The 23,812-nt window shown below is 37.3% G+C and overlaps 1 protein-coding gene across 1 annotated transcript in view; it reads right to left on the reverse strand.

The window, feature by feature from the left end:
- Positions 1–23,812, reverse strand: part of LRRC2 (leucine rich repeat containing 2) — a 52,210-nt gene that overhangs the window by 14,885 nt on the left and 13,513 nt on the right. Inside the window, exons 3-4 of the mRNA XM_005240692.1 lie at positions 19,713–19,869; positions 7,721–7,857 (exon numbers count right to left, since the gene is read on the reverse strand). Coding sequence (XP_005240749.1) covers positions 7,721–7,857; positions 19,713–19,869 — 294 coding nt within the window. The remainder of the gene's footprint in view (positions 1–7,720; positions 7,858–19,712; positions 19,870–23,812) is intronic.

Consider the following 23,812-nt stretch of genomic DNA (forward strand, 5'->3'; position numbering starts at 1 on the left):
ATGCTTTTTCTAACAACATAGCCATGTTGTGGTGTTCACATTGTGCCCTTTTGCCCATTGTTAAGTCTTCCCTTACACTGTAAAACTACTTCTCTGTCATTCCCTACTATACAAAAAATTCAGACTGTGAAAGGTGATGTTACTTTTATTGAACTCATATGAAAGGTAAAGGAGAGGTCGCTGGCACCACAGCATGGAGGTAGGCATGGGTCGGTTCTCCAATGAAGTGGGATGTTATTATTAGCTACTGACTTGTTCTGATAGTGGAGTGGTTTTGAGTGATGCTATATTAATTGGTAGACTTTGGAAGCACAGTGTCAAGAACAGGATCAACTGACACACTTTCCTGTGCCTAAGTGCATAATCCTGTTTCCTAACATAGATCCATGCCCTTCTTTAGCCCCTTGTCTATTAAAACATTTGTGAGAGCTCCTGCAGCAGTAAGGTGTCCATGAATCTCCTCTGACACCTAACACCTTTGCACCTGCTCTTTTGGGTTTCACACCCCTCCTGCTAGCATTTGATATTACATCTTATACCAGTTCCGTAAAACAGCTGTTGCTTTGCATGGATTGACAGCACTTTGGCCAACTGTATCGGAAAGCAACTCGTCAGGAGCACTGAACAAATCTGAAGAGAATGCAAGCAATGAGCAAAGAAAGGCAAGGTGAAATCCTGTCTAACAGAAATGCAAGCCAACAACTGGAAAAACAATTCTGAGACTGCAAAATGTATGCACAGAAATGGTGGTCTGATTAAAATCAGCTGCAATTTTGCCAGTGATTTAAAAAGAAAAATTTCACCAGAGGTTGGCTTAATGCTGTTGGCTTCACAGTAGCAAGTTAAGCCCTTTATTATACCACTCTTCTCTGCTTTGTGGTCCTGAAAATCCTACACAAATAAAATTCGGGTTTTAATACATAAAATGCATGACTCCTTTGTAAATATCTAAAATTTCTACAAATGTGAAAATTTTGCAGGTTCTTTATAATCCCATTGAATGAGAGGCAGGAGCTAAGGATGAGCTTGTCTGGTGCCAGACTCAATAGTGAAATCCCTGGGAAATTAATGTCCTGTACCTCCTTATGTGTATATTTTTCATTTTTATAATTGTTACATACATTTAAAAAAAAATGGCAAGGGAAAGAAACAGGTTTGGAAGTTTACAGCTTTAAAGAATAACGGGCTGGTAAAACAACCTGTCTTTTTACATTTCTATTGAGACTGCTGGTGTCCTGCCTGCATAACCAGGGTATGACTTTGGGAAGTGTAAGTCACAGATCATGAAGACATATTACATAGAAATGCCCAGTGGGGACGTATTTGAAGTGTGCCCACACTTGCATAGTACTTCTGCCTCTGCTCTTCCTGCTAAATGTTTTCCTTTGCTAAGTAGGACTGGTCAGAAAAACAGAATCAGACCAAAAAAGCCTGAAAACTTTCCAGCTGCTAAATCTCAGTTCTTAAATTTCAGTTCTTAAAGGAAGCTTCTAAGAAAGATGGGGACAGACTTTTTAGTAGGGTCTGTAGCGACAGGACAAAGCATAATGATTTTCAACTGAAAGAGGTAGGCTCAGACTAGATATAAGGAAGAAATTTCTTATGATGTGGGTGGCGAAACACTGGAACAGGTTGCCCAGACAGCCCCATCCCTGGAAGCATTCAACATGATATAGGTGAAGATGTCCCTGCTTGTTGCAGGGGTGTTGGACTAGCTGACCTCTAATGATTCCTTCCAATCTAATGTATTTTATGATTCTATGATTTTGAAAGTTCCCAAAGTCTGTACTTGCTTATATCAGGACTTAGCTGAAACCTTCTATGCATCACAAATACAAGATTTTATTTGATCTGTTGAAAACACAGTGTGCTAAAACAGCCAGAAAGCATAACCTTGCCATTTCTCTGAACTTCAAAGATCAGTTTATACAGGATTGACATGGAAAAGCAGGCTTACATACATATGCTCCTTCTTTGACAAAGTATTCATATGCTGTAACAGTCTCTGTCTCATTCCTTCACTTTGTACTACCCAGACCTCACAGAGAATACAAAAAACATTTCAGATTGCTTGCTGGGACTGCTCAGACGTGGTATGGAACACTGTTCAAAGCAGAATAACTTTGCAAAGCCCCTTTTCAATTTATTTTCAATATCAGAACATCTACCTGTAAGCATTTCTGTCTTGCTGTTGGTAGCATGGATTGTCTTGCCTGTCCTGTGACTGACAGCATATGCCACACCAGATAGTGAAGATGGAGGAAATAAGAATTTCTTTATCTTCCCTCTCTGTCTCCCTAAAGTTTCTTCGGGTCACAGATATATAGATACGTTTGGCTAATGTAACATTATTAGCATTTTACAGTATGGAAGAACTAGCCCTTCAACAGAGCAAAGCTGTCTCTTTGAAGTATCAGCACAAAGCAGGTATTCTGCCGTGCACAGGTAATGTTAATTGGGTGATTCAGTATGCAACTGTAGACAGCAATACTTTCTGAAGGAAGCACACCTCAAAATAAGGTCAAAGCAGTTTTTCTAGAAACCTATATCAGAAAACAAGTTATTTATAATACCACTTTTATTCCTAGAAAAGCAAATTAGTTGCATGTGTATGAAAATAGCAATAGGAACTCTATGCAACAGTTAAAATACAAATACTAGCATCATACTAATCCTTAAACTCACACACACAAGGTACAAAAAAATTTAGAAGCAAATCCATCTACCCCTCCCCTTCCTTCTGCACCTACAGAGTATGGTACCCAGTGTAACCCTACTATGCTAGGGGAGGGACTGAATAACATAGAGGGCATGCATCTCCTAAGGATCTTAGCTAGAGGAACAAATTCAACTCTACAGAGGAGTCTTATCAGCTATGTGCTATCTCAGGGAAGATTGTGCCCTAAACTTCATAGTGCACCTTCCTCTGCTGAGCCTGGTTACTGAAGCGTAGAAATATCTGTTATAAATTGGCTACATAAATGCAATGTCACATATTGCCTTTTCTAAAATTTACATTTGATTTAAATTTATATTTTCATCCATGTTCAGAGAAAGGCATTCATAATTTACAAATGTAGCCAAAAGAGATTTGAATTCAGCTGCAGATACATAAACCTTTTCTGCTAAAGTACTTACTTTGCAATTAATATTAATCTAATATTGAACTTAAGTAAAACTTTATAAAATTTAAAAATTTTTACATCCAACAGTAGAAGAGAGAAAAAAAAAATGGAATAGTAGACTTTAAACCAGCTAGTTCTTCCTTAGTCATAGTATGGAATGGTATAAAACCCTAAGAAAATAAAAGATGAGAGCATACACATTCAATATTTTTTAATGGAGCACCAGATTACCTCATTTTAAGATTCAGTGAGAATACTTACAGAGTGCTGGAAGTGGCCTTTAAAAACAGGGAAAGAGATTTCTATAAGAAATGAACAGACAAGTGAGCAGTGCATTTGCCTCCTGATGCTATGGCATAAGGCATGTCTCTCAAGGCATTACTCCAAAGCACACTCAAATAGAAATTCTGACAGAAGTCCAGGTATTGGACATAAATGTTCCTAGTAAGTAGGCTGATATAGCCACTCCCTGAAACAGGATGCATTAGGCCAACAGAATGCTATGGTTTGGGGTGGGGTGGGAGGGTCCCCACATACTGAAAAATGTGGAGGTACCACTACCAGCTATTGAATCTATTAACAGAGAATAAAGATCCACAAGATTTCAGTTGTGCTAGAGCATCTCAATCATTACATACTTAAGCTTAAAACAGCTGCATTGAAAATGAAAGTGATAGATTAAAAAGGCAAGAAGTACAGTCAGTATTCATGCTGGAAACCTCCTTAACAACTGTAGTTTACCTGAAAAGTTGTATGATATAAGGTGTTTAGCATTTTGTCTTTCCTGAAGTTTCCCTGTTTACAAAACAAATAACAGACTTAACAGACTTCATAAGAGTCTACGAATTTCTTATGTGGCTGACTGACAAATTCAGGCACAGAAACAGCTGATATGCCAGCAAAAAAATTATACAAATATATGGTAGCTGTCTTCACAAATTAGGAACTTCAATTCAAAATAGGTATTTGGTGACACTGTATGTTTTTGTGTAATAAGCTATTCTCACCTTCTACCACTTCTGGGTAGCAACTATAGTCATGCGTTATATGATCCATCGCATTAAAATATTTTTCCCCTTAAATTAGCTCATCATGTAATATTTTTTGTCTATTAAAAAAAAAAAAAACCACAACAAAACCTAAACACTTTTCCTAAGAAAGCAAAAAACAAAACAACCAAATAAACTAAAAACTTCAAGACTTCTCTATTTTTTGCACCTGTCATAAAGAAAATGGATAGAAAGGGTACAGGGAAACTTATTGCTGAAGATGTAATTCAGCCTCAGCATTCTGATGATCTCATAAAACTTCATGGGTCTGTCAAAAATTTTTGACTGAATTACAGGAATGTTATCAATCTCTTTGAATCCATTTTCACATATGTTATCAGTGTCTCTCTGGACATTATTCTATGTACAAAACCAAGGTAAAATTAGACTTTGATCATTTCTGCTGGGCAGAAGTTTGCTCTTATTTCTTTTGAAGTTTTGCATCGAAGAATATTGTTGCTGTCCTCTTGCATTTCTTTAACCTTCCCTGAAGAAACTTTTAAGCATTCGAAAGTCAAATAAAAATTGGACTTCTAGAAGATGATGAACAGGAAACAGTTTTAGCAATTCTCTACCTTATTTTGTGTATCGGTTCCCAAGTTTTCTCCTTTTTTTTCCTAATGTTGTAAATGTAACACATTCACCTACTAAAGCAAAGCTTGCATGTACTTGCTCATTTATACTCTTTAGGTGCCAGTGCTCACACCACAAAAGAGAATGGTGACCAACTCTTATAAGCATTTCACTGGATTAATAGACATTAGGAACAATTGTATTGGGTAATAATTGATCTAACCTGTTGAACATGGGGTCATAAATTTTTATATTGGGTGTCCACGGCAAGATGCTGGCAGCATAGGGGCTGCAGGGTGTCCTCTGTGGGAAGAGATCAGGGACTGCCCCAAGCTGGACACAGACAGTTCCAGCCAGCACCAAAGGACCCATCATAGGACACAGCCGAGTTCCTCAGCCAAGTGTGTGATGCCACTCTAAAAACTTATCTAAGAAAGAGGAAAAAACACTGGGGGTGGGGTGGGGGGGGCGGGGTGGGGGGGGGTGTCGCAGAACAAAAAGAGTAAAAAACAGCAGAGGGAACACCATGGTCAGAGCAGGAGCAGAAGGAGGTCCTCCATGGTGAAGCAGACCTCCACACCACAGCTCACATAAGACCCATGCTGCTGCAAATGTATCTGAAGAAAGTGAAGCCCATGGAGACCCCATACTGGAGGAGAGGAAAAGTGTGAGGAGGAAGGAGAAGCAGCCAGAAACCACTGTGTAGTGACTATAACTCTCCTCACCTCCCTACACCACTCAGGGCTGGGAGAGGAATCTGGAGTGAAGAGGTGGAGTCGACCTTGGGAGAAGGGTGAGGAAAGATGCCATTTAATGTCTTTGTTTCTCAGTATCCAAATATATATTGGCAAATATTAATCTTCCCCAAGTACAGTCTTTTTTGCTCACAATAATAAACAGTAAACAATCTCCCTGCCTTTTATCTCAGCCCATGAGCTTTCTTATGCCATTTTCTCCCAATGTTGTGCTGAGGAGGGAGAGGGAGTGAGCGAGCAGCTGGGTGGGTGTTTGGCTAGTAGCCAAGGTTAGCCCATCACAACATTTATAGTGTCTTTCTGTTTTCCCTTTTTAGACTGTTAAGATCAATTAAATATTTTAATTAATTAAATAGTTACCTGCCAGCGACTAACACTTGTGGCCCATCTGAGAATCAAACATCAGACACCTATTACATTATCAAGGACACTGATGCAATTGCTATGAATAACATCAGCCATATTGGGTACACCAAAGGCCAAACACTTTGCAGCATTATAAATCATGTAACAAAAGTGTTCCTCTAATTGTCTGTTTGGCTTCCAAAGCTGCCTTGTAAATGTTAACGGGAAACTAATTTTATAAACTAAATCAGAAGAGTTTGTGTAGTGTACTTCCCAGGGGTCACTGCAAGTATATATTAAGTGCTGGCCTTCAGACAAATGTAGAAACACAATGGACAACACTACTATTTTTCTTCTTGACCTTTTAGACCATGCAGGCATTATATTGTTTCCAGTTTTTGCTGTTATATAGTTATTTGCACAGCTCCAAAATTTTTGCATAGATTGTAAGTGAACCCTTACCCAGTTGCCTACACTCAGTTCTAGTGGCGTTCAATCCCATTGCATTGGAGACTGCCAGAAGGGAGCAATGTTTTTGACCTTTCCAAGAGAGACGCTGGTCTCTTAGGACTCAGCCCTTGAAAGACTTGCAAGCACAGTCAGGTTTATGTGCATAGACATAAGTAAGCCTTTGCACTACAAGGCCTTTAGAAGCAACCAGAAAAATACTCACTGATTTTAACACAGTAGTGATTGGGGCTAAATTCACCATTCTAGTCCACAGGTTTGAATATACTCACTTTTCCTAGATGCTTATATTTAATTCCTCTGCCTGTTCAGGATATGTTTTTCTGATTCCATTATGGCTCCTTTTTACCACTTAAGTTTTACCTGGTTGGTCCCCTATCTTTGCTACCTGAAGGAGGAGGAGAGAAAGGAGAAAGGAGACCTGCACTGTTTGCGCTGTTGCTAGCTAGCATTTCTATGCCGTGTCCACTTATGATGTGAAGCTGTTTGCCCTTTATTTCTGTTTCCTTCACATCATTTTTTAACTATTCTTTTCACATTAACTTACAGTGAAAAGTCAGAGGGAAAAGTTAATTACCATTTGCATTTCCTCAGAACAGAACATAAACATGGCCAAACCAGATCTCACATAAGCTTAGTCCACTCCAACATTGCCTGTAAATCACCAGTAACAGACGTTTGGAGAAAAAGTAGGATTCACCAAAAAGCCTGACACTTCTCCCTAAATCTCCCCCCACTCAAGCCCCAGGAATTAGGACATTAAGAATCTGAGAAATAGAGATGACATCTGAAACTGCGGTTAGGTACCAGCCAATGGTTTCATTTCTCTGTGAACAATAAGTAGCAGAGCAGCAGTGGCAGAGGGCAGTTATGCATCTAACACAAGAAACAATGTTGGTGCATGCCTGGGAGTCCTTTTCTCAGTCTTTGTTATATATTCATACCATGCCTCACACGTAATATCCCTTTCAGACATATTTATTCTCATATCAACATGCAGTGTTGTTTATAGAACTCTCCATACTCTTTTTAAAGGAAAACCAGTACTGGGAACAAATGAAGGTTGGTATGTGAATTTAGCTGTCAAAATGCAGTTCACTTTCACAGAAAACAGCTATTCACAACCTGCTCCTCATCACCGCTGGCCAAATCCCCTTTGGGACCATGTCCTCCTTCATATATCAGAATAAATACAAGCAAAATTTAGTCATTTGAAAATCAAAACAAAGAAGCTTGGTCCCACTTAACTGCTGCTAAGGTATTTTCACTGATACTACTATTTAAACATTACTGCTAAAAACTGCAAGGAATGTGATTTTATCTGTTAAGAAAACATTTTAAGACTGTAATAAAGTACTTATAAGCCTAATATAAAAGGTGGAAGAAACATAGTTTATTTTCTTACTTCAAATGGGAGCTCTGCTATTTCCATATTTCCAGACAAATCCAGTTTTTCCAAGTTTTCACAGTCACCCAGTTCTGGAGGGACCGACTTCAAATTATTGAAACTGACATTGAGCACTTTGAGGTTTTTTAAGCAGCCTGTGAGAGAAAGATAATTAAAATCAAAAGAGACAGAGGTAAAGTAAAAATAAAAGGCATAGCCAGTTTACCAAAGAAAAAGCTCCTTAAAAAAAAAGTGCTGATGAATAAAAGATTAATAAATATTTTCAGCAGCGGTCACTAATGGGTGGGTGGGGGGCAGGCAACAATGTTGTGTTGCATTCATGCGGACTTCCCTTAATCAGCAAGGATTTGGGTGAGAATTTGAAAGGAAGCGGCAAAGACTTGCAAAGATCTTGATTCTACCAGGGATGAGGTACTTACTGATCTTATCTGAAACTACAGAAGCTGGCTCTTGGTTTGGCCACTTTAGAAAACTTGCCTGCTAACTGAAAAGTATCTTACTATTTTTTATGGAACCCCTTAATTGGGAACAATCAATCCTACTAAAATTACTACATCAAGAATTCTGTATTTTTTATCCAGCATTTCATACTTTTGATTATAAAAGATAATGGACAAGTGTGTTTGTTTCACTGTTTTCTTCATTGCAATTTATCATCCTTGTCAGCTTAATTCAGACCATTACAATATTCTAGGCTACATTTAGTCACATGTACTTTCTGTTTCTTTAATTAATAGCATTACATATTCTCCAGTAAAAACAGGTTTAGAAACATCATTAAAAAGCAAAATGTATTATACTGAAAAAATGCAAATTATACCGTGACATAGTCAAAAGGGAAGGAAGTAAAGAAGTTGAATGTATCAAATAGCTGATGTGTTAGCAACAGGATCCTTAAATACATACATAACAAAATGAGAACATTCAACAGACAGCTGTGTTATTGATTACACAAATGATCATAGAATCACAGAATCATTAAATGGTTTCAGTTGGAGGGGACCTTCAAAGACCTTCTAGTCCAAAGTCCAGTCCAAACTGACTTTGAACACTTCTCCCATGATGAGGCATCCACATCTTCTCTAGGAAACCTATCCCAGTGTCTCACCACCCTCATTGTAAAAAAATTCTTTCTCACAGCCAATCTAAATCTGCCCTCTTTCAGCTTAAAACCATTCTCCCTTGTCCTGTAACTACAGGCCCAGGTAAAAAGTCTTTCTCCATCTTTCTCATAAGCCTGCTTTATATATTGAAAAGCTGCAATAAGGTCTCCATGGAGCCTTCTCCAGGCTGAAAAAACCCAACTTTCTCAGTCTTTCTTCACAGGAGAGGTGCTCCAGCCCCCTGACCATTTTCATGTCCCTCCTCTGGTCCCACTCTAACAGGTCATGTCTTTCTTGCACTGGGAACTCCAGAACTGGATGCAGCACTCCAAATTGGGTCTCACAAATGTGCAGTATAAGGGAAAAATCACTTTCTTTGATCTGCTGACCATGCTTCTTTTAATGCAACCAAGGACATAGTTGGTTTTCAGGGCTGCAAGCACACAGTGCCAATTCATGTGCAATTTCTCATCCACCAGTATCCCCAAGTCCTTCCTTTTGGGGCTGATCTCAATCCTTTCATTGCCCAGCCTGTATTGGTATTGGAAATTGCCTCAGCCCAGGTGCAGGATCTTGCGTTTAGCCTTGGTGAACCTCAAGAGGTTCACATGAACCTACTCCTCAAGCCAAAGTCCCTTGGCATATCAACTGTGCCACTTAGCTTTGTATCATTTGCAATATTCCCCTCTTCAGTGGTATTCCTGTGATATCGCCTCTAACTAGTGACAAAGTACAGCATTCACAAGCAAAAGCAGCAGTAAGAAACTTACATGCAATTCACCAGTTGAAATCAGGAGATAACATCTTCTGTTGGCAAACTAGTACAAGACGTACACAAGAGTCACAATTTCATATTATGTCAGTCTTCTATTTATAAACAAATTTTTAAAAATAATCTGGTGTTTCATGAGATTTGGATGACACTGGAAAGAATCTCCCTACGGTACATCTCAAGCGCTCAAAACTGTCATAATAGTGAGCTTATCCTTATGGTACTAATGCTTACTTAAACTCTCTCTAAAGCAAAAGTTATTTTAGAGCTGATCACCTTCTGCAATGTGTGGAAAACCTTACCAGAGGCCAGATGGTGCTTCCACAGGCAACGACAGAGAAGAAACATAAGGAATTGAAAGCTGCACATTTTTTTTCCCTGAGAAATTGCTGTTTTCAAAGGGAGAGGCATGCAGTTTGATGGCTAATACTAGCAGCCACCAAATCACACAACATTTTACATAAACCCCAGAGTCTTTCTTAGACACAACATTGTCTTCAAATGACAACTGGGCTATGCATATTTTTCTTACAGGTGGCAGACAAGCCGTATATGGTAAGAACTCTGTTATATTAATTTCTACAGGTTGCAACAGAGAAAAATACAGGAGCTTCCACTCAGCTTCCTCCCAGTTTTAGCTCTGCCAGAAATAGACACTGAACTAGTATTTCAAAATTCAGCTGTCCTTTTAGGAAGGTAACGTGTCTTTCCTATTTGCTATGAAGTGCTGTTTTAGTTAAAAGAGCAGAAGCAATTTTTTCTGCAAGACTACAACAGGTATTGTTTTGGCAGTGCATTAGTGTCCCACAAGGGTCATTGGGGCTGGTACAAGAGTGTAGCAGAAGCACCTTAATGGTGTAAACATGTGAAGTGCCTTATTTCCAGACTTTTAAGCACATGGAAGTAATAGAAGTTTAGCCTATCCATGATGAAGCCTCACCAGGTTTAGTATCACGATGTAGACAAATGAAGGTATTATATCACATGCTAAGTGGCATATACAACCACTGCATTGCAACAAAATAATCACTGAAGCAGAAATGCCATAAAATGGAGCACTAGAGAATCGCAAATAAATTCCTCATCCCATTAATCCCTCAGTGAAGGAGAGTAAATCCCACTGGAGTGAAAAAGGAACTACTTACTTATTAACACCGAGAGGTTTTGTCTTTTCTTTTAGCGCTGGGATATTGTACTGGGCTTGTCTGGAATGGAGTTAATTTTCTTCATTGCAGCCCTGTCTGTGTTTCGGATTTGTGACCAAAGAGTGGTGATAACACACCAACATTTTCACTATTGTTGAACAGTGCTTACACAGCATGAAAGTTTTCTCTTTCTCACTCTGCTGGCCCAGTGAGTCAGCTAGGGGTGGGTAAGAGTCTGGGAGGGGAGAAGTCCAAGACACTGGACCCCCATTGGCCATACTACAGCATATAACATCACATTCAGCAGTGAAATCTGGGGGTGGGGAAGGAATGTGGGGAGAAGTTTTCCAAGGTGGCTATTGCTCAGGGACTGGCTAGGCATTGGTGAGCTGGTGGTGAGTGATACTTTTTCATCACTTGTATGTTTGCTTGTTTGTTTTTCTTCACCTATTAAACTGTCTTCATCCTGATGCACAAGTTTTCTCACTTTTGACTGACCAAGCAGATGTGGGAGGCTGAGCAAGCTGTGTGAGGCTTAGCTGCCTGTGATTGTTAACCCACAACAGAGGTATATGCTAACTTTCAGCCACCGAAATTTCTACTTCTTAATTCCATTAGTAGCTGGAGAACAAGTCACCTAGCACCACCAGCCTCCTAGTCATCGTCTTCTCTGACTCTGTTGCGGTGATGTACCTCTGGTGCATAACTAGGAGACACTGAGTAGAACTGCTTACAAAAAAAAAAAAAAAAAAACACAACAACCAAAAAAACCATCTAACTACCTTTCAGGGCAGAGTGACAGAGACAAGCATCGCTTCCCTTTCTGAATTTCTTGCCTTCTGAAACCATGAGTTTTCAAACTTGTTTCTCCTTTCACAGTTTTTAATATGTATGTCAATGTTCACAATAGTTTGTCCCAGCTTGCAGGTATAAGGAAGTGAGTAAACAGAAGATGCATCACATTTTTTCTGGTCATATATAATGTCTTTCTAATCTGACAGAAGTGCACTACAGAATCTACAGGCAATTGCCAGTAATTGCTGTAGCTAACGTTATGAAAATTACTGGAAAAAAACACGAGTCTTACAACTGAATTTAATTCTGATAACAAACTCAGTACATCATAGCTAAGTGGGATACAATTCACTGAGATCTGCCTGCAGGGAGCAATCTCTCGCAATTCTGTGTTACAGCTGTTTTTTCACCTCTAGGCTCTCCAGTGGCTTAAGTTATGCCACCTGACAGCTGAGCAGTAGCCAAGTATTAACCCTTCTTCTAGGACCATAAGACATACATAGCACTCACCGGGACCTCCTGGATAAAATCCTTACACCATCACTTCATATAATCTCATTTTTTTATTTATTTCATTCCTTATTAAAAGTAGTTTGCTTTTTTACATCCACTGTACTTACAGAAAAACAAAGTTAGAGAGTTTCATCTTTTCCATGATTTGGAATGGTTTTCAGATTGCCAGTCTGAATTTATTTGTAGACGTTTTATAAACATTAATTCTTTTGCCAATTTTATCTTTAAATAGCTCTTTTCCTTCCCTGATGTTTACTTCTGTGATGTTTTCACAGGTAGCAGACATATCAGAAATTATTTTACTAAGCCAGTTTTTCTAATCTCCTCTCACAAAATAAAAATTCCTCTCCTCAAATAGTCCTAATAGACTTCTTTTGTGTCTGTTCCCATCTGAAATAACTTTTCTTGAATTTGGATGACCACAACTTTATGTATGTATCACACTAGACTGTCTTTCTGTGAATGTTAGATTAGGGATTTTATTTCTTCATGTACAAGTCTTCACTTGTATTTAATGAGCTCATGACTTCCTGCACAAATTATTAGCTGCTGTGTACATGACCTTGAACTCTGTAATCATTAATTAAATCTCCCTGCTTTCTTGGAAGCCCATCTGCTCATCCAGGCTTTCATATTTCCTTCTGTTTGTGCAATGTCAATAACACCCAAACTGTGTCCGCAGAAAAATTCAGTAGCCTAGTTCCTCAAAGTTTCTTAATTAAGAAATAAATTCAAAACTGATCCTTGAGAAACTCCACCAGTGATCTTCTTCCTGATCGATAGCTTGTCTTTCCAAATGAGTGCCTTGTGGCCTCTGCTTTAGCAAGTCTTTTGCTCATTTTCACAATGTTGTATCAAAATCCATTTTATTAGATCAAACATTCATTTTCCATAGTTCATTGTATCAAGTACTTTATGGAACATCAGATAGACAAGACATACTACTTAAAGATCAACCATCTTCTCAAAAGAAAGACTGAAACCAAATCAGTTGAGCACAACTTGCTTTTCCTTTATAAATTTTTAATTTCAACCTAGTTTCCATTCAGGTCCACATCTGTAATTACTCCCTCCTCTAAAAAAACTGTTTAAAGTCTTACAAGCAACAATCTTCACAGGGATAGAATTAGGTTATATGAGTTGCCTGAACAGTAATCTAGGTTACAGACTGAGACCTTTTCCTTTCTCAGAAAAAAGGAGTAAGATTGTCACTCTTCTTTTCCCCTAAACCTGTTAAACAAGACTGCTAGGCTACTTTTGTGAGAGAAGGAGCACATATATATGACTATAAGACAAGATTCATCACAATTCAAAATTCCCAAATCTAGATATCTTGGCTGAAGGAATGCAAACTTGGGGAGCAATGAATCCCTAAATTACCTTCAAAAGTCATAAGCATTGTCAGTAAAATTGCAGCCATTCTCATCCACGTTTGGGGTTCATTGCAGTAACAGCTGGAGGATTAGGAGGGAGTGAGAGGGACAGTAAGGCAGTATGAACGACTTTCACTACCATGTAATCTGTATTTAGGAGCTTATTTATACCTTCTTAGTGCAGTTCTCCAGTCTCTTAGGTGTGGTGCCTAGCCACCCCCAGGCTATATATAAGCATACAATGCAACCATTGAGGCAAGCTTAGGAGGGGACAGAAGGGGTGACACCCCTTTCACATAGGCACAAATGTAGGGCAGGATTAGACTGTCATACCTGCCACACATATATTCAAATAATACTCAAGCACAACTTTTCAAATAAAAGTAGTAATAATAAGATCACTGCTGCTATAATGCTGTTGTTAGCTATGCTTAATGACATTGAATTTTCACTTCTGTAAGAAATGCAAATTAGGGAGTTAAACAACTAACATCTCTGTGTTTTCCAAGAGAGGCAGTAAAAGCGTAATGAAATCCATGTCTTCCCTGGCAATTTCACCATTAAGAATATTTTATTTTTAAATTGGAGCTGCAATGTTATAGTTGTTGCCTAACATAGCGTTTATTCCCAGGTTAAATTTTTATTTCATTATTTTAAAAAATTAAACCAGTAATTAAACACTATAATTTTGGATGGACAGTGCAGCACAGTAATAACAGTAATGCAACTTGACCATTTTAAAAAGCCTACATTAGTGTTCTCAATACGGTGTCAGAGACAAAGTACAGATGAGGTTACAGAGAGTCTTTATTACTTAAGGATCCTATTCAATGCAAACACAAGTCCACTTGTATAAACTGGAGTAAAACACAAAGCAATTTTTTGCATTGATCTGCAGTGGTCTGATAGCAGCTTTCTATGGGCCAAGACAAATAGTCTCCTATTTCCAGTCTTCTCTGTGGAATCGGTGACATTGCCTTTGATTTATCTGAAAGGAGATATTGATGTTCAAGCTTACAGGTAACAGTTAAAACACCAATTTATTCTTTTTTTACTTTTGCTCAAAACATCCAAGCAAAGTAGGGATGAAGACTTCCTGAAATCCTTTTGCATAATAAAATTGTAAAACCTCTTTTTGACACTAAGACTTATAAAAGCTATAGCACTGTAACAGATTGACCATGGGCTAGTAGAATTTCACTCTTTAACCAACCTTCATGTGTTCAATTAAAAATATTTAAACATGCTGAGAGAAATTGCAAGTCACTAATACAAACAAAAATAAAAAGGATAAATTTGGGGAATTTGATCTGTGCGCAGAGGAGTATTAGTACAATGTAAGGGCCAGGGGAGGAAGAAGGTTTTCTTGTAGGAAAATAGAGGTGGAAAAACATGAAGTTCTTGTGGACTGAATGGTAGAGAGAGATAGCTTTGGGGAAAAAATATAGGGTGAGGGTCTACTGAAAAGTCTAAAAAGAAAATTAATTACAACAAAAATGCAGTGAGCTGAATTGAAGATACTTTGGTAATCAGAAATTCTATAGAAAAGTATGTGACTTCCTGTTTTCATGTGAGCAGTTAAGCTGAAACATGGACTCTTATCTCCCTGGAGATCCCCAGAAAAGAGGATAACTCCCAAGGGCAAAGCAGAGTATTATACACTCAGTCTCCAGGATGGGAAAAGCTTCCCCAGCATCAGAAACAAAAAGGAAGTAAAATGTTTGGGAGGGTAGAACAATACATCTTTATCACCTTGGAAACAGAAAAAGCTTCTTCTTGGATAAAACTTTTCCATCATAACCAAAATGGTGTGCACAGCCTCCAACATTCCCACTAAGACCCAAATGAATACTGAGAAATAAATCAGTTTGCTAATACCAACCTGCTCTGTGTAGGAACGTGTCCTAACATTGTTATACATAATGTAGTTACATAAAGCAATATGACAAAGTCAATTGATAGGAATATTTTGGCAAAAATAATTCATGTAATGAATAGTTTCCACGGCAGTCTGATCTCAGCACCCAATGGCACTATTTAAAATCCATTCAAGAAATTTAGCTTAATAAAGTATTGGCCTTTGCAAGATCCAGTGATGTCAAAATTTTTAAAGCAGTATGTTTCTATTACATTTTAGTACAATATTCCCATTTTTGATAGCTTAAGCAGATGAATAAATAAGATTGTTTCCTCTCTAGTTAGTTCAATTAAAAGAACAATTTTGTACTTTTGTGATGTACTAGCCAATGGTTAAATTTTGAGGAGCTTACTAGCTGTTCAAATAGGAGCAAGCCATCACTGCCTTAAAGCAGCTGTCATCCTCCTAAAAAGAGTCAACTTGAGACTGAGGGTTTTAATACTTTCCCTTCAAATGGGAAATATAAAGAAAATTTTCCTCAGTTCTATACAAGACTGAGCTGTTGGACCTGTAATATTCAATAATGAATAAATGCCAAGTGTAAAAGATGAATCTGCAGCTTTTCAGAAGTAGACTGCATTTAAACTGAGAATACGTATTTTCTTCTTGGAAACTCACACATCAGCACACTAGGAATCTAATAATAGAAAAAGCTATTTTAGGTACCTAGAAATCATTAAAACTCTATTACTCACGGTTTTCCCCTCTGAGTTTTAGGAAATTGGATTAATGGCATGCACAAATGAAATTCTATACTGTAAGATAGGGAGGAGACCAAAACAATTACTGTGATTTCTTATTAAAATATGTCTCAAAAGCACAGTTATTTTTCCTCTGAAATATCTGGCATATCAAAAATGTGAGAGAACATAAATGAACAAATATTTTATTAACAGCTCTTTGAAATGTTTCATGAGTAATTTCTGGGACAAAAAATCCTGATACACCCTCACTATCCCATCCCAGCACAAAAGCTTTGGGATCATGTGAAAATGCAGTTCACTACTTTCTCTGTGAATGTGGGAACACATTCTACTGAATGTTTTTGAGTACAGCAACCACTAATGTACTAGTATTAACTGATATTCAGCAGATGCACTGCAGCCATGCAGTCAGAGCCAGAACTGCAAACTCACCTAGAAATGATTGCCAAAGAAAATCCCCCAGCTACCCCCATGTTCATTTTTTCTGTTATTCCCCGGAAAACCAGACCTGACAACTTTGAGACAAGCAACTACTCCATTTTACAGTTTTCTCCATTTCTGTTTACTTGCTTCCCATGGAAATATTTGCTATTCCACAAAGAGAATAAAATCAAAAGTATTCTTGTCTGATTTCCGACCCAAATTTGGTCTGTTCAAGTGCATAGATGATTATAGCTAAGAGTATGATTTGAAATATCTGAGAATGGATTCAAGTCTTTCTTTCTGATTCAGAGTAGAACATTCCCTTCTAAATCAAGTAAAACAGGAACACGAACTTCAGTTCCTGCAGGTATGTTAGTCCAAAGACTGCTATGCAGTGATACATTTTTTACTGTAAATATTCTTAGCATCTCCTGTTCTCTCACACCTTTAAGGCCCTCTTGTGAAAATCAAAAATAGACCAAACATGGCTTACCAGTATAGTTTCTGCTGGATGATTTGTTGCTCTAAACTTGGCTTCAATTCTGTCTGAAGATTAAAGACTCAACAGCATGCATGTCACTGCCAAATTTAACCATCTGTCATTACTCTCAAGTATGTTTTAGCTGTGATATTTACCTACTTGCTGCTGTTTTGTAAACAGAACACAAGATGATGAATGCATTAGCACTTAACCTTTCCAGAGACCTTACCTTCTGATTTAGCACCCAGTCCTCACTCCTTGCTTAGAGCTCCCAAACCAAATCCACATTGATTATTTTCCCTGTGATAATTTAGCAGCTAGGTAAATAAAGTATGAAAGGTTTCATTTTGAAGCAGCATCCAAAAACTTCAAAATATCCAAGACTTTTCATAATAATGTCTTATTAAAATAATGAACATTTAAAATACATAGTAGTGTTTGTCTGTATGCACGTATAGTACATGAAATAAAAATACAGCTATTTGCAAGCATGCCACCTTACATGTCCACAAAGAGAGCATTATACAAATTGAGATAAAAACTCCTCTGTAATTTATGCCATAACAACAAGGGTATCTCCACTGTATTACTAATAGGTGGTCTATCAACACAGGACATTCACTAAGACTGAAAATCATTAGGCAGTTTTGGCAAAAAAAATGTGGAACTCTTCAGTTGCACAGTCCTAGATGGGCTTTTTTGTATTGTTTCTTTTTAAACTACATTGGTAAATCTGTGTCTTTGTCTGGATAGGCTAGAATTGCTGCTGTGATGTAGAATTATTTTATGAGTAACATCTATGGCTAACCAGATTTGTTAATTTGGTTATGCAGTGTCTCAAAAGGAAAGGTTCAAAAACAGGTTTCTCCAGGCGAGTTGTTTAGTACAATCATGCCCACTCTCATATAATGAATCCTGACAAAAAATTCTGAACAAGAGTTCACTGTTAAGAGAAGGATGGTGAGTGCTGTAACTTTATGTCTGAGGCAGGACTTACAACAAAAGGTTTCCTAACATTCACTGGGCCTTCCAGTTAAACATTTACATAATAAAAGTGCAACAAAAGCATTAAAAGGAAGAAAGCAACACCTTCAATATAAACTAGAGGGATGAACATATATAGGAGGGAAAGTGAATAAATGGGAGTAACGTGAAAGCTACTGATAAGCAGAAATCATCATTTAAATGTGATTGAAAGAACAGTTATTGCTTCTAGAAGCATTTGAAATTTTCTTCCCAGTTTCCCTAAAAAGGGTCTTATGCAGCCTCTACATTACCTTCCACAAAGAATTGGTTATGATAGAATGATGGAAATTTTATTCTGGAAACAGACTTTACTACCATTCATAATCACTTTCTCTCGGGGATTATTTTCTTTAACCATGCACAATATTGCAAGAAGAAAGAAAAAACTTTCTTAGCCTTTACCTGCCTCAACTGTCAAGCAGTGACCCTTTAAAATCTTATGTTTAGTGGTTTAGGGTAGCCTCTGGAAAGAAATTATGTCCTTTCCCCTTTCTTCAAGACCAACTAGTGGAAGGTGTTTGTCCATTAAACTCACTGACCCATCGGAGTTCCACGGTCAAAGTGCTAACAAAACAGTTAGTTTATTTTATGTCCGTTATCTCCTGCTTGTGTCTTGTTTATGATTTGTTAGTGTATTTAGCTGCTAGGTTGAAACTACGAAATATATCTCTATGTCAGTGGGAAATTTTCTGTGTAAAATGTTAGTAAATAAATCAAAAGCATGAGTGTTACTCTATTAATAGAGTAGAAAAAGAGTAGAAAAGTATAGAAGAGTCTAGCGCTGATTTCTGTGTTTTAGGGTGGTCTCTCCTTGTCTTTCTTACTTAAACCTCTGATAACTATGGAGGTGGAGGTTTTAGTTTTTATCTTATTTTTTTAAGTTGTTAGCTCTTAGCATATATACGGAATACCAATCATGGGGAAAGTTTAGGACTGTTGCATTTAAAAACAAGGGCTGATGTATTAGTACCACTGGGTGCATGGACTTGACTATGGGGATCTCATAGCAGACCCGGTTTCCTCAGCTTTCAAAGATACCACTGGCTACAGCAACACTCTTCCTTGTAAGACCAGTAAATCCCTCTCAAACCGTTACAGTCTTTCAAACAAGCTTTTAATATTGTACGATCAGAAAACACAGGAGAACCAAACACTAGAAGTCTTATTATGTAGCTTAAAATAACAAAGACCGAAGTATGTATGCATTGAGAATGTGTTTCTCCAAAAACCCTGATGACATGTTGGATATACCACTTTATTAAATGGGGATCATTACTGAACTCACTACAAAATTCAAAAGGTGGGGTTTATGCAACATTATATTTTTGATTCCTTTTTATCACAATCTTATGTTTCAATTAATCTTGTTTGAGGTTTATAATTCTGTAATACTTCTGTGTTTCTTAACCTGTAAGGAACATAACACACCACCTGTTCTCAGAAAGAACTTTTGATCTACTTCAACACAAATAACTGCCTTATAGTACTTACAGTCAGATAACAAAAGTGTCAGATTTTTCCCATGTGTAAGCCATACTATACACATGGTATTGCATACAACTAAGCAAGTATAATTACAGCCAAAGAGCTGTAAAAATTTAGAAGGGACTGTTCACTGGAAACAAGCAAGAAGACAATTATCATTAATTTGATAAGGATATCCACGGATGTTCATTTCCCTGTAATACAGCAAAATGGCATAAGCATAAACAGCTGAATATCTTGAAACCACTTACCAATTTCCACTGGGAGGTGGTTGATTTGATTTTTTGACAGCTCCAGTACTCTCAAATCTTGAAATAATGCAATGTAGGCTGGAATGGTTTGTATCAATGTACTGTACACGTGCCATTCTTTCAGATAGATCTGTTCTTTCAGAGAATCTGGGAATTCCTGTAAATGAAATAAGAACAGGTAAATAGAGAGCATAAAGTTAGAATTTTGTTCTACCATGCAGGGGGGAAAAATTTCACAGCCAAATCTCCACACTTTGCCTTAACTATCTTGATATAGAACAGCAATTTGCCAAACTCTCATAGGAGCTCTTTGCTTTTGAAAAGCATTACAGCTGTCACTACATATTCATTTTTTACCTGCTAATGCAATCATTTTGCTCTAAAACTGACACCTATCTGAAGCAGTCAACTCGTTTCATGTCTCCCATACTATCTCCTTTCTTCAGCTGGAGGATTTTTTTAAAAACACATTTCAGTTCACACATCAAGACGCAGTAAAATGCAACATGGAAGAGAAGAATGAGTGTGTGGAGAACATCTAAACAGAATTTGCCAAAAAAAAAAAAAAAAAAGTGTCACTACATTCTTAATACCTGCCAATGTTTCAAAATTTGTTTACCAGTTTACCAAGATAGAGCACAGTCCAAGGAACAGAAACATTTCAAATAGGTTACACACAACTTTTGAAAACCTTTTTTCAAATAAGAGACTTAACTTCCTAAGTTATTTCAACAATGTTTTAAAATTTTTACTAGATTTCTTTAGGTAGAATAGAAATATTCAATTTTTAAATCTGTCCACAATCACAATTCATTCTTGTTTAGACATGTAGAATCTTCTTCTTTTTAAGAATTCCAGTATTGTTCCATATACACAGCAAATAAATTTGCTTCTGAGTAATTTTCAGACTATTCTATTTGTCCAAAATTTCCAATGTATAAAAGTTACTGAAACTAAAAGTTTTAAAGCCTTTAATCCTTCCAATTTTTGTAATTAATTGATATTCAGTTCAGATGTACACATCTTTGTTTCAATTATGTCATAAAATTTCTGGAACTTGAAACAGACAAAAATCAATTCATAAAGTTGAAGGTAAGATCATTTAAATTCCACTTTCTAATGCAGCACCATAATTTACCAGGTTGTCCTGGATTTTATAACACTGTCCACTGGTAACATCTAAAATAAATAATCTGTATGAGGTCCTATCACTAACTTTGCTCTTTAAAAAGTCACATAAGAGTTTCAGCCTGCAATTCCTTTATAACTTCCAAATTTGTTTCCTGTGCATGAAGAATACAACACAATAGGAATTACTGGTTTTTATCAGAGGACATTACCCCACTTTTTTTTTTTTCTAGATTTTATAGATCCCCTAAGACATTGACAAGAGTGATGCATTTTGGTTGTTTTTTATTAATTCTGAACTTCTTAACTAGGAATAGTACTACTTAACTCCTAGCTAAACTAAAACATCTAACTGTAATTATAAATATACTGGACTGTTGATTATAAGGTGTCCTTTGGTTGTGGCTGGCTCTAATTTCAGTCCTTTTCAAATTTAATCATGCAGACATTTCTGCCTTGCTACCTGCCTTTCCATATTTAATACAGATTGTTTCATTTCTTGTTTCATTTTCTCACTAGGTGTATATCTCATTGTGATCCATCTTACATATTTGTCAAATTATGGCAGTTAAAAAATAAAATGCCTGAAATGCCTCAGGGCTGGTAATGAGAAATCTCTGCAACTTTCTGGAGTGGGTTTCCACTCCTCCACCTTCAGTGTTGCACATTGTTCTGCAGCAAATAAAAGAATAAATGTCAACTGCAAATTCAATTAGTGTTGTCTTTCCTACCTGTACAGAATTGAAAATGCAGCTCATAGGGGATAGCGTGTAGCTCTACTGTCATGGATGCCATTGTAGGGAAGAACCCCAATTCACAGAGAAAGCACATGCAGGGTAGGCATACTGGATTGAAAAAGATGTCTCAGTAACAGATAACATTTGCTACTCTCTTTCTCCACAGTCCAGGTCTGTCTTTGTCTTTCTACTGACCTACTGGTTTTCTGTACCTTGTCACAACAGACCATCTCCAGCTCCTTACTGGCACATACAGCAGGGAACAAAAGGGAACGCTTACTCCTGTGAAGCCAACAGAATTGCTGGTCTCCCAGACTGAAGGGAATATCCCACAGACTTCTCCTTGATACACTAAAAACAGTGCAGCACACAAAGCACTCTCTCAGATTAAGAGCAAACTCCTTCATTGTTTTAGAAAAATTAAACCAAAACATTTTTTTAAATTTTTCTTATTAATAAAAAAATTTTTTAATTAATCTTTACTTCTGTATTGAGGGTATGTGCAGTAACTGAAATAAAATCAGGCATAACTTCAAAAGAATGGAAGGAGGTTCCATTCTTCTACCAATTGCCCTGACTTACTTTTTTTTCTTGATATTATTTCTTTAAATTGTATAATCGTATTTACAATTTGCAAATGTAAGCTTACAAATACTTTGCTATAATATGGGGGTTTTAGCATTCTCCTCCTAACAATATATTTTGTGTTACTGAAACATAAACTGATGTGATATTTTACTTCATTTACAAACTAGATAGGGATGGGAACTGAAATTTGCACAAGCCTTACATTTTCTTTACTCTCTGATTCCCTTGTGTTCTTTTGTAATCTTCTGCTGCCATGCTAAAGCTGGCAGCCTGCTGATAAATTGCTCCATGAAGACTGACACTTGGAGGATAGCCAGTTTTTTGCCTTTAACAGCAAAACAATACCTCAAACTCCTTTGAATTTTGGGAGAGGGGAAAAAAACAACTATTGAAAAGAAATAAATAGCAAACCTATAAACATTGCTGATTATGTTATTTCTAACCAGGAGAAAATTTACCTGCTAGATATGAGCCTGAACTAAAACGGTGGTCAAAGTTCTGAGAAGTTTCAATGTAATTTCTTTTCTATCTCTGTAGTTTTATCTGTCATGGGCCAAATCAACTCCTTGGATCCAAATCTCCCTATCTTTGAGAAAGTTAGGAGTTAGTTCCAAAACTAATATGTCTCAGGGACACCTTTATTACCTGGCTGGGTCGGTTGTTTTACACTTCGGAGGAAAAAAGACCTCTAGAAGTTAAACAAGCACAAGAGACATTTTCTCTGTCCATTCAGTGCAGCAATTCTACTTGACCCTTTGCGCCAAATAAATACCTCACTGCTCTAACAGCTGGGAATAACAAATGGAAATTCTCTGTTCTCTGTGAAAATACACACTAAGTTAGATGATAAAACTGTGAGAATAAATACCAAGGTATTAATTAATTTGCTGCCTTTTTCTGTGAAAAAATGATATGCAAGGTCATGATTTACAAGTAAAGGATTTTACTATCACTCATTCATTTACTTGTCATGCACATTTAACACTGAACTTGTTTAAAGTACGTATGCATCCAGATCCTCTGCTTAGGTAAAGCAGCACAGCCAAGAACAGTCCTGCTCCGCATTTGATGAATATCATCACCTTTCCTTTCCCAATATTGATGTCACAAATTCAAAAATTTGTTTTTCCTGAATATTTTTTGAAAATCATTTGAAATTCACTGACCCACTGGAGAATCAACATTCATTAGTCAGGAGCAGAAAGTAAACACTCAGAGGGGAAAAACAGTTAAAGTGAAGTCACTGAAAAAATTATATGAATATTCATGGAATTATTTTGCCATAGTTTTCATTCTGCTCTAGTAGCAGTGCTATTTCTCTGAAGAACTAATTTAATCCTGTAGATACATGTCTACATGTACAAAGGATCTCAGTGAAGGGTTTCATCAACTCTTCATCATTCTCTCCTAGGCGACTGATTCAAACAGACAATTCAAGAGTTCAGAGTCCTTACACAGCAACTTTTTGTGGTGGGTTTGCCTGGAAAACTCTCAGATAAATAACAAGTTTTTCTGAAACATACCTTCGGAACCTCAGATTACTTGTGGCACAGTACACCATACTCATGCTGTCAATCCCATGGGTTTTGCAAACACCAGAGGATTTAAAAGACTCACTCATGGGGCAATACAACTGGATTCTGCCTA

Source organism: Falco peregrinus, chromosome Z, assembly GCF_023634155.1.
Source record: "Falco peregrinus isolate bFalPer1 chromosome Z, bFalPer1.pri, whole genome shotgun sequence".
Lineage (NCBI taxonomy): Eukaryota > Metazoa > Chordata > Aves > Falconiformes > Falconidae > Falco > Falco peregrinus.